The sequence below is a fragment of the Molossus molossus genome, unplaced genomic scaffold, assembly GCF_014108415.1.
Source record: "Molossus molossus isolate mMolMol1 unplaced genomic scaffold, mMolMol1.p scaffold_m16_p_20, whole genome shotgun sequence".
NCBI classification, from domain to species: domain Eukaryota; kingdom Metazoa; phylum Chordata; class Mammalia; order Chiroptera; family Molossidae; genus Molossus; species Molossus molossus.
Window position 1 is genome coordinate 20,364,715 of NW_023425356.1, and position 15,686 is coordinate 20,380,400.

The window sequence follows — 15,686 nt, forward strand, 5'->3', positions numbered from 1 at the left end:
GGTGAGGGCTGGAGAGGCAGCTTTCTCCTGGACAGACGTGCTGTCAGAGGCCTTTGTTCCTTTGGTGAGCCCTTCCCTGGGGTGGCATACAGCTGCCATATCTGGGACTCCAGAAACTTGGCTCAAACTGTTTGCCCTGACCTGGTGATTTCCTGAGGCCCTGCCCCACCCAACTTTCAGGCCCACCCAAGCTGTTGCCAGTTGCCCTGACTGGGATCTGAACCAGCAATCTCTTGGCGCATTAGTCGATGCTCAACCACTGAGCCACGCCAGCCAGGCTCTTTCAAACAAGCAGCATCTGGTCTCAGCGAGCCCATACCTCTCGTTAAGTGGCCCCAGGCCTGGCACTAGAAGCAGCCAGTGTTGGTTCACAACTTGGCTTTTCCTGGGCACCTCCAAGCCCAGCACAAGAAGAAGCCGTATACAGATCACTTTGTAGCTTATGCCGGGTGGCCCCAGGTAGAACACAGGCAGTGGCTGACCTTGCCCCAGAGCCAGCACACCCACAGACAGATTCAGAACACTATGAACCACCACCACCCAACCACCTCCACAAGTGACACACTCAAGGAATGGACTCCGTGAGTACCAGAGCCTTGCTGAAGTAAGTCTTGCTCTGTGTGGTGGCCCCTGCACAGCTGATCATCCAAGGTTGTCAGAGGTCGGTGGATAGTGGGCACAGCCAGTCCTTACAGTTGATCAGCCTGAGTAAAACCCTCTCATTGATGTGCCAACAGCAATCAAGACTCAATTACAACAGAAGGGTGTAAAGTCCACACGAGGGGTGCACCTTGAGGGCCCAGCTGGGAGATCAGGGAGGCTGTGCCACTGGACCCTACAGGACACCTACCACAACAGGCCACCCTAGGAAGCGCAGGAGACATAGCAACTCTACCTAATTCATAAAAGCAAACACAGGGAGGCAGCCAAAATGAGGAGACAAAGAAACAGGTCCCAAATGAAAGAACAGAACTCCAGGAAAACAACTAAGCGAAATAGAGATAAGCAACCTAACAGATGCAGAGTTCAAAACACTGCTTATAAGGATACTCAGTGAACTTGGTGAGAACTTCAATGAACTTAGAGAGGGCCTCAAGAGCATAAAAAAAGACCAGTTAGAAACGAAGGAGGTTTTAACTGAAATAAAGAATAATTTACACATATTCAATAGTAGAGTAGGTAAAGCCAAGAAGCAAACCCTGGATTTGGAATATAAGGAAGCAAAAACACCCAATCAGAACAGCAAAAAGAAAGGAGAATCCAAAAAAATGAGGATAGTGTAAAGAGCCTCTGGGACAACTTCAAGCGTTCCAACATTTGCATCTTGGGGGTGCCAGAAGGAGAAGAGAGAGAACAAGAAATTAAAAACCTATTTGAAACAATAATGACAGAAAACGTCCCTAACTTGATGAAGGAAACAGATATACAAGTCCAGGAAGCACAGAGAGTCCCAAACAAGATGAACCCCAAGAGGCCCACACCAAGACACATCATCATCAAAATGCAAAAGGTTCAAGACAAAGAGAGAATCTTAAAAGCAGTTAGTTACTTACAAGGGAGTTACCATAAGACTGTCAGCTGATTTCTCAAAAAACTTTGCAGGCCAGAAGGAAGTGGCAAGAAATATTCAGAGTGATGAAAAGCAAGAACCTACAACCAAGATTACTCTATCCTGCAAAGCTGGCATTTAGAATCGATGGACATATAAAGAGTTTCCCAGACAAGGAAAAGCTAAAGGAGTTCATCAAACCATTATTATATAAAATGTTGAAGGGTCTTCTTGAAGAAAAAGATAACAAATATGAACAAACAAATGGCAATAAATACATATCTATTGACAATTGAATCTACAAACAAAATGAACAAGCAGAACAGAAACATTTTCATAGATACAGAGAATATTTTGTTGGTTGCCAGATGGGAGGGGGATTGGGGGAATGAGTGAAAAAGTGAAGGGATTAAGAAGTACAAATTGGTTGCTAGACTGACAAACCTCAAAGGGAAGGGGGTGGGGGGTGGGAAGAAATAAACTAAAGAACTTATATGCATAACAGACAACAGTGTGGGGAAAGGCAGGAGAGGGGCAGGAGCGGGAAGAAGGGGGTCAATAGGGGGAAAAGGAGGAACATCTGTAATACATTCAACAATAAAGATAAGTTAAAAAAAAAAAGAAAAAAGATAAGTAGCTCAATGGCACAGAATAGAGAGTCCAAAATAGATCCATACCTATATAGATAACCAATTTTTGATCCAGATGAAAAACAACTGAATTGAGAAAAGAGACGCTTTCAAGAGTGTTGCAATAATTGGAAGTTAGTTTCATAGATAGTGATTGCTCACACACACACACGATAAAATGAGGCTCTCTGAACTTAGACCCAAGCCCAAAGCCAAGTTTATTTATCTCTTGTAAATCTTTACTGAAAATGGTCCCTTCAGTCCCATCTTTACTATGTGAGTGGTTACAGAGCTGTGTTGGTGGGAAAAGATTGTGTAACGATGTGCTGAGGTAAGCAATTCTAGTAACCCATTACTAGAGTCTTAAAACTTCACCTCAGAATGGACTTGGACTGTAGTATATTGGCTGTTTAATAAAAAAGAGAGACAAGAAGGCCCTCATTTGCAGTGTCTGAAATAACTACTCCCAGTCTATTTCAAGCTACCACTGTGATTGTGAATATTGAAAGACATGTTCCTAGTATTTCCACCATCCAAATAAGAGATAAATAACCTCAAGAGCACAGATAAGCCCTGGCCGGTTTGGCTCAGTGGATAGAGCGTTGGCCAGAGGACCAATGAATTTTGGATTCGATTCTGGTCAAGGGCACGTTCAATTCCGGTCAAGGGCAGGTACCTCGGTTGTTGGCTCATCCCAGTCTTGGTCCGGGTCGTACAGCAGGCAACCAGTCAACATGTCCCTCTCACATCAATGTTTCTCTCTCTATCCCTTTCTCTCCCTCCTGATCTATCTGAAGATAAATGAAAAAAATATCCTCAGGTGAGGATTTAAAAAAAAAAAGAGAGAGCACAGGTAAATATAAAATAATTAGAAATTACAGTTTTGGTATCTAATACCTTCTTTTTTAATATAATTTAATTGTAAGCTCACATAATTTAAATTTTAATAATGGCACTGTTAAAGAACTGGCTAGCCAAATTCTTGAAATTTTAATAATCAGTTCCCATAACCTGTACAAGCTTCTGGGCACACGTTCTTTTAGGAGATATAGCATACAAGGCCAAGTGACTTCTAACTTCGTGATTCCTACTAGAAGAGAAGGTCCTGGCAATAGTAAAACTCGATATACCGTACATTTCTTTTTAGTTCTCAAAACAGGTGAGGAACCAGAAGTCAGGTACGGTTAAAGAATTTATACAAGGTGTTAAGGGGTGGAGGGGAAGTTTGAGCTCAGGTCTCTCTCCAATGCCAGAGATAACACATCCTTCCAATGTTCTTATGATTTCTATTTCTATTTGAAAAAGCCTGACTTAAGGACGTTTAGCTCTGTGGAAAGTTTTAAGGGTGTGTGGGAGGGATGGGGCGTGAAGGGATAGACCAGGGAGCATTTTCAGCATATACTATTTGCACCCAGAAAGCTCTCTGTAAATCACTACCAACCTGATCCCAGGGTCTTGACTATGGCGTACAAGGAAATACTATTCCTACAATTCACTGTGTGCACTCCTACCCGCCCCAGGGCCTTAAGCCTTCTGCTGGAGGGACAGCCGCGGGAGAACTAAACAGCGTCGGGCTCGGCGGGCGCGGCAGGAGAGGGAAGACAGCGACTCCAGCACTCGCGGCGCGCAGGCGCCAGGGCCGAGGGGTGGGGCGGGCCCGGGGTGGGGCGGGCCCTCGCCCTCCACCTCGCTTCCCAGAGGCCTTCCCCTCCCGGCCCCGCCCACCGCCCCTCACGAGCACTGGGCCTGCGTCAGGCTCCGCCCTCCTCTCCTTGGGTTGGAGGATGAGCGGGTTAGGTTGGTGAGTCGGCGGTCGCCGCGGCCTGGGTGCTCGCGCGCCCTTGGAACCATGCTGAGGAGCTGCGCCGCGCGCCTGCACGCGGTGGGGGCTCTGCGCGGCCTCCGGGGGTGCGCGCGCCCCTGGGCCAGGAGCTCCGGACCCGCGCCGGTGAGTGCCTCCCGCAGAGCGAGGGCAGTGGGCGTGACTTTCTGTCGAGAGCATGCCTACAGATACGTTAAACTGTTACTTGTCACCTCAAGCAACTCATCTCAGAATCGAAGAGGGAAAGGTTCCGGTCGGGGCTTCCAGGTGCACAGGCATGCTGAATAGTAATTTTAGCCAGTGAATCAAGAAAAATTGGGTTTATTTTAGGGATGGGGATGGCCAAAGGGAAGGGCTACAGGTGACAGAGCCATGAAGTACTGGGCAGCCCCTAGGAGCTGGAATTTGGTCCTCATATGCGTCCACTGGCGGGAAGCTATTTGCCGGTCAGTGGGTTTGGGGGCCTTGGTTGGTGGGTTTGGGCAGGGGGGTGGGTCTATAGGAATGTGGATGTGCGATTGGGTGCTCCTTTGGTTCCTGTTGCTGGTGGCATTTCTTGTGGGCCAGTTCTCTTGCGGAAAGTTTGACTTTGTTCTCCTAGGGCCTGGAGGCTTACAAAATGGCCAGTAGGCATGACATTGCTCTGTAAGTCCTAACAGAGCTAACTAACAGCAGCTCCGGAAGGCATCAGTGTTAATTGGGCCACAGAATCTTTCAGTCCTGAGATTGAAACCAAAAGACTGCGTAGGAAGTGACTCACTCACTCCGTTTTGAAAGCGTGCAGCTATATGACTCTGGCCAGTAGGTAAAGGACTGACCCTACGACTGATGTTAAGTTATTCAAACAAGGTCACACAGGAGACACGTGGTAGGGTTGGGTGGGAACCTCTGCAGGCTGGCTCACTACCATTACATTAACTGTAGGAAAAGAGCACTATCGCCTCCACAGATTTAATCCTAATTTTCTGTTTGTCAGATAATCATCACCTCTCTAAGCCAGTTTTCTCACCTTTAAAGGTTGTTAAAAGATTTTGCTTAGCCCGTGGACTGAAGGGTCTTGGGTTTAATTTCTGGTCAAGGGCACGTACCTGGGTTGCAGGTTCTATCCCTGGCAGGTCTGGGGTTGTGTGGGAGGCAACCAATCCATGTGTCTCTCACATTGATGTCTCTCCCTCCCCTTCTTCCTCTCCCTCCCTCTCTCCCTTCCACTCTATCTAAAAGTTAACGGAAAAATATCCTTGGGTAAGGATTAACAAGAGTTAAAGGAGATAATGCTAGTAAAGTGTTTAACACAGTGCCTGGTGTTAGCAGTAAGTAAATATTCTTATATCACTGTTCTTATACCTCTATGCTTTATTTCACTGATGTATTCAATTAATATTAATTTAGTTTGGAAGATAGTTTTCTGGTCATATTTGAGTCCATGCATCTCTCTCTGAAACATGACATTTCATTCAGGACCTTGGTAATAAAACCAGTTTTCTATTATGTCCTGTTATTAAGAGAACAGATTTTATGAAACTTATGCAAATAATCACATTGCCATGAAAGTAAAAATACTCGTTAAGAGTTTCTGAATTCTGGAGGGGTCAATTCTGTTTACAAATATATAATTAAATATATATATAATTTTACCAAATTGCTTTTAGTCATAGGTAGTATCCATTTTAAAGGTATGACCTGAAAGTTTATTCTCAGAGACCAGTATTTTAGAATGTTAGAGTCCTCTTCATGAATCTTTCTGGAGAAGAAACATATTTGCAAATATATCAGAGTAAAAGAATGACTGTCTGTAAATGATAAAAAATAAAAACTGCAAATGGCATGGTTATAGATCTGATTATAATGCAATTGATAAAGAAATTTGCTCTTCTCTGTAGCATAATATTTTAAGATAACAAATAGAATTACATGTGAAAATATTATATTAGGACACTGTAGACTCTTGGAGATTATAATCTCCAGAAACTCATTTTACTGATAAGAATATATGCATACAAATATGACATAATTTCTTTATTTTACAAGCTTTCTCATGTAATGTTAATATATAAAATAGGCCTAATTAGTTTAAATTTTATCTTTTATAAAGAGAGAACAAATTTTTGAGGTTTTCCAGGTACCCAGTGGAATAACCCAAAGCCATTTCCAGGTAAAGAAAAGTCTCCTTTTAAACCCTGAATCCTGGGAAATTTGTCAAAATATATCACAAGTTTTGAACATTTGACTAAATGGGATCATAAGTTATTATGAAGCAATATTTAATTATCCATTTAAGCAAAGTGACAATAAAAGATTTTAAAGACAAATCCAGAATTTGCATAATTCTTAGCAAAATTTAGTTCTTACTATTGAGGAGATTCAGTTTTCTTATGTAATCAAGTACCTAGTTAAGACAATATAAAACAAAATTATTTAGATAAAACACAGAATCTGTTTTCTAAGCAGAAACCCTTTTCACAGTATCAGTAGGAAACCAATGGTCCTTTTTAGCAGAAAAAGAAAACTTAACTCTAATTTTGTATCAGCTTACTTTTGATATTTAAATTCACTTAACTTGATTAAATTTATTTCAATCTTATTCAGCTTGACCTCACATAAAATTTATTTTCTCATGATTCCTTTTCCACAAACCTTCTACAGTTTTTCTTTTTACATTTGGATTTTGTGCTCTCTCTATCTCCCCCCCCACCCCCATTCTGAAACAACCAGCCTTACTTCAGAACAAAATTATTTTTCTTTCCATCAAAAAATGTGTCTCCAGTCCGGCTGCTGTGGCTCAGTGGCTGAGCATCAATCCATCCACCAAGAGGTCACAGGTCCGGTTCCCGGTCAGGACACATGCCCAGGTTGTGAGCCAAATCTCCAGTGGGGAACATGCAGGAGGCGGCCAATCGATGATTTCTCTCATTGATGTTTCTATCTCTCCTTCTCACTTCCTCTCTCTCTAAAATCAATAAAGAAAAAAAAAAAAAACTTTAAAAAAAATGTGTCTCCATCTTATGCCGTCTTTATTGAAAACATATTTTCTTCCATGTTAATTTGAATTCTTAACCCCTAGAAATTTTAATTTCTAGCTACAGCTAAAAAGTAAGCAATTAATATTCTGATTTGGTAATGACTTAGATAGTCAATGAATATCCATCATTTAATTTAGCTAGCAAAACTTTAAAGTTTTTAGTCACCAAAGAGATTTAGAAAACCATTTTGAAGTGTACATATATAGTATAATTATTGCTAAAGAGTTAACCAGAAAGAAATATTTTATACTACTTATATTTACTTAATTTATTTGCTCCTAACAATTAGGTTTTGATTACTTATGAAAAAAAAAAATTTAATATGTTTTTATTGATTTTTTTAGAGAAAGAGGAAGGGAGAGAGTGACAGAAACATAGATGTGAGAAAGAAACATCAATCGGCTACCTCCTGCACGCCCCCTACTGGGCATCAGCCCCCAACCCAGGCACTTGCCCACACTGGGAATCGAACTGGGACCTCTCAGTCCATAGGAAGATGCTCAATCCGCTGAGTCACACCGGCTAGGCTACGTAAGAAAATTTTATCATACCAAGTTATTTTTCTTGCCGACAAGTTTTGCAACAAAGATAACATGAACCTATTTGACTAATAAACCCAGGTAGAACAAAAGTATTATTTAATGTTGATGATTCTAAAGATATGCCTATTTAACCAAACCAAATTCAAAACCTGCTTAAATGTAGACTATTTTCTCAGATCATGTGATTCTGAAAAGCATTTGGGTTAGTTTCTGTTATATTTTTGAGAATTGTCATATAAGTGCTTGCTTATGCCAGTGTAATATTACAAATTAGCAGTACCATTCAGCAGTAGAAATGTGCTATGTCAACAACATATAGACATACATAAACACACAGATAAGCATAGAGATCTCATAGCTGTCATTTTAAAATGCTAGTGTTTGTGTCCCAGGTACAATGCAAAACTCAGAGGGAAAACTAGAACCAAATTATGTTTCTGGCAGATGAACTAAGTTAAGACTTTACTCAGATGACCAAAGCTTTGCATGCTGTAAGAATTCCTTAAAAGCCATTTTAAAATTAATTTATAATCAATCAAAGAATGCTGTCTGTCATCTTTGAGAGGCCTGGGATCCTCTCCTTTAAGGGTACCCCCTTAATGTGGACTGTTGACAAACACAACAGAAAATAGAAAGCGAGTGTGCACAATAAAGGTGAAAAACTCAGAAAGTAAAAAGAGCAGCTTCAGAACACCTGATTTAAAGTGACAGCTTTTCCTAGAGGAAGACGGCGCTGGGAGGGAGAGTGAGCACAGGATGGCTGCTGCCAGGTGTCTGGAGATGAAGATGGGAGGGGAGAAGAAGAAGCCTCATATTACATTTTTCTTTTTACTTCTGAGTCAATAAAGTACACACAAAACAAAATTGACACACAAATAAGACTATAGGGTACTCTCCTATCTAAACCTCAGATAACGAGGCTATTTATTCTCTTAGAAGGTAAAAAAAAAAAAATGGAGCTTGGAGCACTTAGGAGAAGCAGGCTCCCAGCAGCTGAGCCTCTAGACAAACCAATCTCAGTGGCCACTCAGGTTTGTTAAAATTCACACCCTGCCAAGGGCTGTAGTGCCTCTGGTCGGCAGCCGAGAGCCCTCATAAGGAGGCAGTGGTGATGCAGTGGGAGAGTTAGTCTGAATTAATAACATCATCTTCTCTTTCCATAGTTTGCTTAGATTCTGGCAACACAGGCCACTTCTTAGGTTCTTCCAGCTATACCATGAGCTCAAATTTCTTTTGAATCATCTTAGAGGCAGCCTAGTTCTGAAGGATGCATCCCAATGGGCCATCCTGAGGAACTGTACTGGGATTTCCTATTTTCTTATGCAGACACAGAAATATAGACACAACAAACACATTTAACATGGTCTACCAAAAACAAATAGACACATGGGTAAAGTACAATCCTGATCCTACCCTCAGACAGAGGTCCTCTACTAAATTCAAAACCCAGATGGCTTTGTCCCAAGGGAGAGAAAGCCCAGACAGAGGAAGAATTCCCAGCTGTTCACACCAGAGCAACCAACCCCAGAAATAAAATCTACTGTAGACTGAAGTCCAAAGATATTTTCTTATTCCAAATAAGTTGTGTGCCTAGGGTAGCCAGCACCTGCCAGGGAAAGGCCCTCCTGAGTCCTCAAGGCAAAACAGCTTTGACAGCTGCTCAGCACTCACAGAAGGGAACCAGCTGAACTGGCCTTTCTATGGACACCAGCTCCTTGCTGGCTCACCAAATTGTTACCAAACCCAAGTTAGAATGTCCTACACTTTGAAAGGCCAAAATTTAAAGTGTCAGAGTTTGGAGTAAGGAAATGCTTATTGGTATAGAAGGCACCAACGGAGAAGACAGGCGACCCATCAGTGCTTCAAATCCATCTTACTTGCTGGATGAGGGAGGGTTTTTAAGGGGTTAGGGTGTGGAAGTGCTGGTGGGACAAGTTTTAATCACAGGAACTTGGAATTTGGCCATTTATGCTCAAGAGGTTTCAACACCAGATCTTCTTGGACAATGGACCCTTTGCTTCTGAAAGGGTTCCAGTGTTCAAGTTTGGTTATCTCCTGGTTCTTTGGTTCCATGGACGTGGTAGGGAGTAAAATTTTGGTTCCAGGTATAATTGGAGGTCAAAGTTTTCTCCTCTGTCCATGCTTTGGCTTCATGACTTTAGATTTTGGTCTGTTACCTCTGTAAAGCAACTTAGTATCTCATTAAACATTATAGGACCATGGTTCTGCAGTTATAAGTTTGTTACTGCTTTGTTTAAAGCTCCTTAAGTCTCCACATATTGGAAAAAAGTATTTTATCACTCAAGTCCCACCTTCATGATTCTCTAAAGACTCCCTTTCTTCAATTAGCTTCATCCTAAGTGATAACATTTGTGAAATCACAGGTGTGATGTGTTACCTGTGTCCTTTTATAATATGCATTTTAAAATATGTCGTCCTCGTGCCATCTAAAATCATCTTTCATATTGGCCTTTGGAAACATGACCTAAAAAATGAAATCTAGCCCTTTATTAAGGCCAGAGAGCCTCTGCAGTGTGATGCCCCTGCTACTTTGCCAGCCACGTCTGGCTGCTGTTCTCTTTGCACCTTGCATCCTGAAAATGAAATCCTAGCAGTTCTCCAAAATGTCATTCGGTTATTTCATCTTTCTATGTCTTTGCTTAGAGCAGCCATCCCATTCTCTCCTTAGTGAACTTTTTCTCCTTTAGAAATCACTCCTCTTTTTGAAGTTTTCCTTGAAAGTCACTAATTCCCGTGTCTTATCTACTTCTGTTGTAGCCTTTTTCACACTCAGGGCTGCAAGCACTTGAAGGTAAGGCCTAAGTCTTCTGTCTTTGTGTTACCTGTTCTTGGCACAGAACCAGGGCACATAGCAGAGTTTTAAAAGTTAGCTGAATACCAAACTTTCAAAGTTAAAACCAAGTAGGAGAGCCCACAGTCAACAGAGTCATTGTAATTCCTAAAAGTCTTCCATTTATTTCTGTTGCACTGGCCCATAAAGAACAATGGAACTGATCGGCCCTAGAGTTGTCTATTTAAGATGAGACCTATGGATGACATGAGCCCTAACTCAAAGCCCACACATTGTTTTCTACCTCTATTGACAAGGGTTGATTGATGCATATTGTTTTGTGACTAATCGTGTCTGTTACTTCCAGAATTCATGTACTTTAAAGGCTACACAACTGAAACTGGATTCTAAAGAAATAATCCAAAATAGAGAAAAACTATAATATTCTGATGAACATTTTTTTAAAATACATTTGTATTAATTTCAGAGAGAGGAAGGGAGAGAGAAAGACAGAAACATCGATGTCAGAGAAACATCAATCAGCTGCCTCCCACACACCCCCTACTGGGGATTAAGTCTGCAACCTGGGCATGTGCCCTGACCAGAATTGAACCGTGACCTCCTGGTATGTGGGATGATGCCCAAACAAACAAGCCATACCAGCCAGGCCTGATGAACCCCTTTTTTTTTTTTTTTTTGGTACGTGCCCCTAGCATGTTGGAACCAAACCCTGGACTCTCTGGTCCACAGGCCAACGCTCCAACTGCTGAGCCATACCGGCCAGGGCCTGATGAACATTTTTATTTAAAGCAGCAAAATATCAGAAACAATTTAAATGTCCACCTTAAATGATTAAATAAATTATAACCTTAACCTATACTTAACCTTAGATGGTTAAGTAAATTATAGTACATAAGTTAAAGGACTGTTTCTCTGCTGTTGAAAATTATCATAATTGAAATTAAGGATGTGAAAATATAAACACTAAATTTTAAGTGATGAAACAGAAAGAAAAATTATATTTCTTATTGAGATTCCTCTCTGGTGCCTGTGAATATTCGCTTTGTCCTGCTCCTCCAGGGCGCAGTAGTGGTAGCAGTGCTCAGTGCAATAGAGAAGTTGCATGAGCGGAAACCCCGGTTACTGTAACCAAGCACTTGTCCCCCCAACCTTCTCTTCCTCTTTCTTTTTCTTTTTTTATTTTTTTTCTTTATTGATTTTTTTTTTAAAGTTCATCATTTTATTTATTTTTTATTATTATTTTTTTTTATCCTCACCCGAGGACATTTTTCCATTTTTTGTTCAGGTAGAGTGGGAGGGAGAGAGAGGAACAGAGAGAGAGAGAGAAACATCGATGTGAAGGGACACATCGAGTGGCTGCCACCCGCACAACCAACCAGGGCTGGGGACAAACTGCAACCGAGGTACGCGCCCTTAGCGGGAACCGAACCCGGGCCTCTCAGGACCGCAGTCCGACGCTCTAACCGCTGAACCAAACCGGCCAGGGCTCTTTATTGATTTTTGAAGGAGAGGAAGGGAGAGTGAGAAAAATAGAAACATCGATGAGAGAGAACATTAATAGGCCACCTGCTGCACGCCCCCCACTGGGGATCAGGCCCACAACCTGGGCATGTGCCCTGACCGGGAATTGAACCAGTGACCTCTTGGTACATGGGTCGATGCTCAACCAGCCCAGCTCTTCCTCTTTATATTCTTTCTCAGTAATTGGCTCTGTCACCCACCCTGTTGCACAGTTCAGAAACCTGGAATTGGCTCTTGTGTTTTTCCTCTTTATCCAAATAGTCACCATGTTCTGCTTCTTGCAGTTGTAATTTTCCACCTGGACTACCCCAGTAGCCTACAAATATGGCCCTCTGACCCAATCTCAGTCACTCCCACCATCTTGTATATCATGGCCAGATCTGAGCATGTCTCTCCCTGTTTAAAATCCTTCAGAGCACTGCAGACAATTCAACCCAGTTAGCTTAGTGTGAAGGCTTGCCTACATCTCTGCAGCTGTTTCTTCTCTTGCACCAAAACAACATCGAGATTCTTGTAGGACTTAGTCTCATCGTCTGTTAAATGGGGATAATAATAAGTACCTAATTTCACAGGGCTATAGCACGGCCTCTCAAAACTAGTTCACACCTTCTTGATTTTGCACGTTGTTTCTTTGCCTACAGTGCTCTTTCTAGCTGCCCAGTTTCTGCTTGCGTAATCAATATTCAATCTGAGATGAATACCTCTCCGCTGTGCTCTGGCTTCCTGTACATACCCCACTGGTAGCTCTTTTTACATAGAGGAAAATGTCTGCCCTTCATCTCTCTTTATTGTTAGTACCTAGCTCACCTGTGTTTGATTAAGGTTTGAAAAAATGAAGAGGGGGGCACTTGATGCTGGCTCTGCATCATTTCCCCCTTCTCAATCTCCCATTTTTCCCAAGGAGGTTGGACCAGATAATCCTTGAAATGTGCTTCCATTCTGAAATGACAAGCTTCTGCAAAGAGGAAAAGCAGCAAAATAGTCTTTAAAATAGGAGAATTTGTTATGACATAGAATGCACCTCCATTACTCTTCTTTTTCTTCTCTCTTTCTTTTGAGGAATTCTTTCATGAGGACCATTCTCTCCCCAAACCCAGCTGGAGCAAGGACATGAGACTCCTCTTTGACCAGTTCATGAAGAAATGTGAAGATGGCTCCTGGATACATTTGCCTTCATATAACTATACATTATTTCAAAGGAGTCAAGACATATCAGCCTTTATTCATGGTAGGAACAGCGATTCTCCCACAAAGAATATTTAAATATCGCCCTGGACAGTGTGACTCAGTTGCTTGAGCATCATTCCATGCACCAAAAGGTCACCAGTTCTATTCCTGGTCAGAGCATGTGCCCTGAGTTTCATCCCCAGTAGGAGTCATGTGGAAGGCAGCCAACTGATATTTCTCACTTCGATGTTTCTCTCCCCCTCACCCCACAAGACCCCTCCCTCTTCCTTTCCTCCCTCTCTAAACTCAATAAAAACATTTAAAACTATTTTTAAAAAGAATATTTAAATATCAAATATAAAACTAAGAACAGGTTGAAGCACTAGCTTACAACTTGAAAAGGGAAGGAGTATAGTGCAGGGGTTTCTATATTCTCCAGTTTTATAGGCCAGAAATCTCAATGAATTTTATAGATTGTGGGAGGGCATAAAGCCTTTGCCAAGAATAAAACTGCCTCCCATCCTCACATCCTCATCACCACCAGCAGGAGTGAACAGAGGGCCCCAGAGAGCCTCCCCCTTCCCTCCCACAGCCTCATCACTTCTCTGTCTTGAGGCGCCATCAGTAATCTCATCTTACCATTTATCTCACTATATGGTTCTGCCACCCTAAGAAGCTTAGGATGCTTAGGTCACCCCTCGTCTCCCAGACTCATGACTCTCAAGGTGACACACACACATTATACTTCCTGTTCTGTGTGAGTGATCTTTTTAATTAAGGCTTTTTTGTTGTTGTTTATCAGTTTCAAGTTTACAGAAAAGTGAGTGGAAAGTAGAGTTCCCATATACCCTTACCATTCCACCCAAGCTTCCCCTATTATTAACACCTTGCATTGGTATAGTACTGCATTTGTTATGTTTGTTATGTTATTATTAACTAAAGCCCATATTTTTTTTTTTTTATCCTCACCTGAGGATATTTTTCCATTTTTTGTTCAGATAGAGTGGGAGGGGGAGAGAGAGAGAGAAACATCGATGTGAAAGGGACAAATCAAGTGGTTGCCACCTGCACGAACCAACCAGGGCCGGGGACAAACCACAACTGAGGCACGCACCCTTAGTGGGAACCAACACGGGTCTCTCTGGTCTGCAGGCTGACGCTCTAACCATTGACCCAAACTGGCCAGGGCTTTTAATATGTTTTTATTGATTTTTTTTTTTTAGAAAGAGAGAAAGGGAGAGAGAGATAGAAACATCGATGTGAGAGAGAAACATTGCTCGGCTGCCTCTTGCATGCCCCCTACTGGGGATCGAGCCTGCAACCAGGCATGTGCCCTGACTGGGATTCGAACCAGGACCTCTCAGTTCATGGGACGATGCTCAGTCCACTGAGCCATACCACCCGGCAAAAAATAGAATTTTCACATGTATACATGTATATTTGGAACATGCCCAGAGAAAAGTGAGTAACTCCCCAACGTTGTCTAAGCCATCAGTTTAAATACAGTGATACCTCGGTTCTCGAACATAATTCGTTCCAGGAGGACGGTCGAGAACCAAATTGTTCAAGAACCGAAGCAATGAAACCCAATAGGAAATAATGGAAACTGGATTAATTCGTTCCAAGCCCCAGAAAATGCCTATTTACTGGCCTAATTTGTATATAATATGTAGAAAAACATAAGTCTCAACAAGAAATAAAAGTGTACAGTATGTCTAAGGGTTAAATTCAGTGTAAAGCGTGACTCTCTCCACAAAGCGTGACTCTCTCTCTGCACTCACACTGATGCCGCGAGCAAGGCGCGCTGGGCCGAATGAACGCCATTCGGCTCAACTCGGCTCATCTCGGAAGTTCGAGTTCCAAATATTTGTTCGGATTCCAAGACAAAAGTTTCTCGAATCTCCTGGTCGAATACCGATTTGGTCGAAATCCGAGGCGTTCGAGAACCGAGGTATCACTTACTATCTTTAGCTAACAACAAAAGAAAGGCATGGGAGGGGTGTAGTTGTGGGGAGGTTACCAGGAAAAGTGCTTAAGCAAGGGTAAGGTTTGCTAGGCAGATTTATTTATTTTTCTTTATTGATTTTAGAGAGAGAAGAAGAGAGAGAGATAGAAACATCGAGATAGAAACATCGATGAGAGAGAACACTGATTGGCCGCCTCCTGCATGCCCCCTCTGGGGATCAGGCCCATCACCTGGGCGTGTGCGTGACCGGGAATTGAACTGGCAACCTCTTAGTGCATAATTGGATGCGCAACCACTGAGCCACACCGGCTGGGTGCTAGGCAGATTTAAATAGATGCTTTCTCCACTGACAAGAGTCTTCTGATTTAGAGTTATCCTTCTCTTTCTGGTACAGAGAGGGAGACACCCTTACAAATGGAGATTTTGTTCATAAATGTAAATTTCCCTCACAAAAGGTTAACTTCTCTGTTTTCAGAGCTTCTCTTGTATCTGTTGTTTCTCAAAATAATCCTGATGCCAAAGAGCCAGATTTTGGGGACAGCTTACCCTTCATTCCCTGCCTTGGAAGCGTCTCCAAGAAGTTTTACATTCCAGAAGCTGAGTTGGTCGAAGTCACTGAACCAGTTTTCTTGTCCTCAGAATAGGTCAGTCAGTCCAG

The 15,686-nt window shown here is 42.3% G+C and overlaps 1 protein-coding gene across 1 annotated transcript in view; it reads left to right on the forward strand.

Moving 5' to 3' along the window:
- The window catches only part of THEM4 (thioesterase superfamily member 4), a 36,883-nt gene that overhangs the window by 2,509 nt on the left and 18,688 nt on the right, over window positions 1–15,686 (forward strand). The window contains exon 2 of the mRNA XM_036273240.1: window positions 3,976–4,126. Coding sequence (XP_036129133.1) covers window positions 3,976–4,126 — 151 coding nt within the window. The remainder of the gene's footprint in view (window positions 1–3,975; window positions 4,127–15,686) is intronic.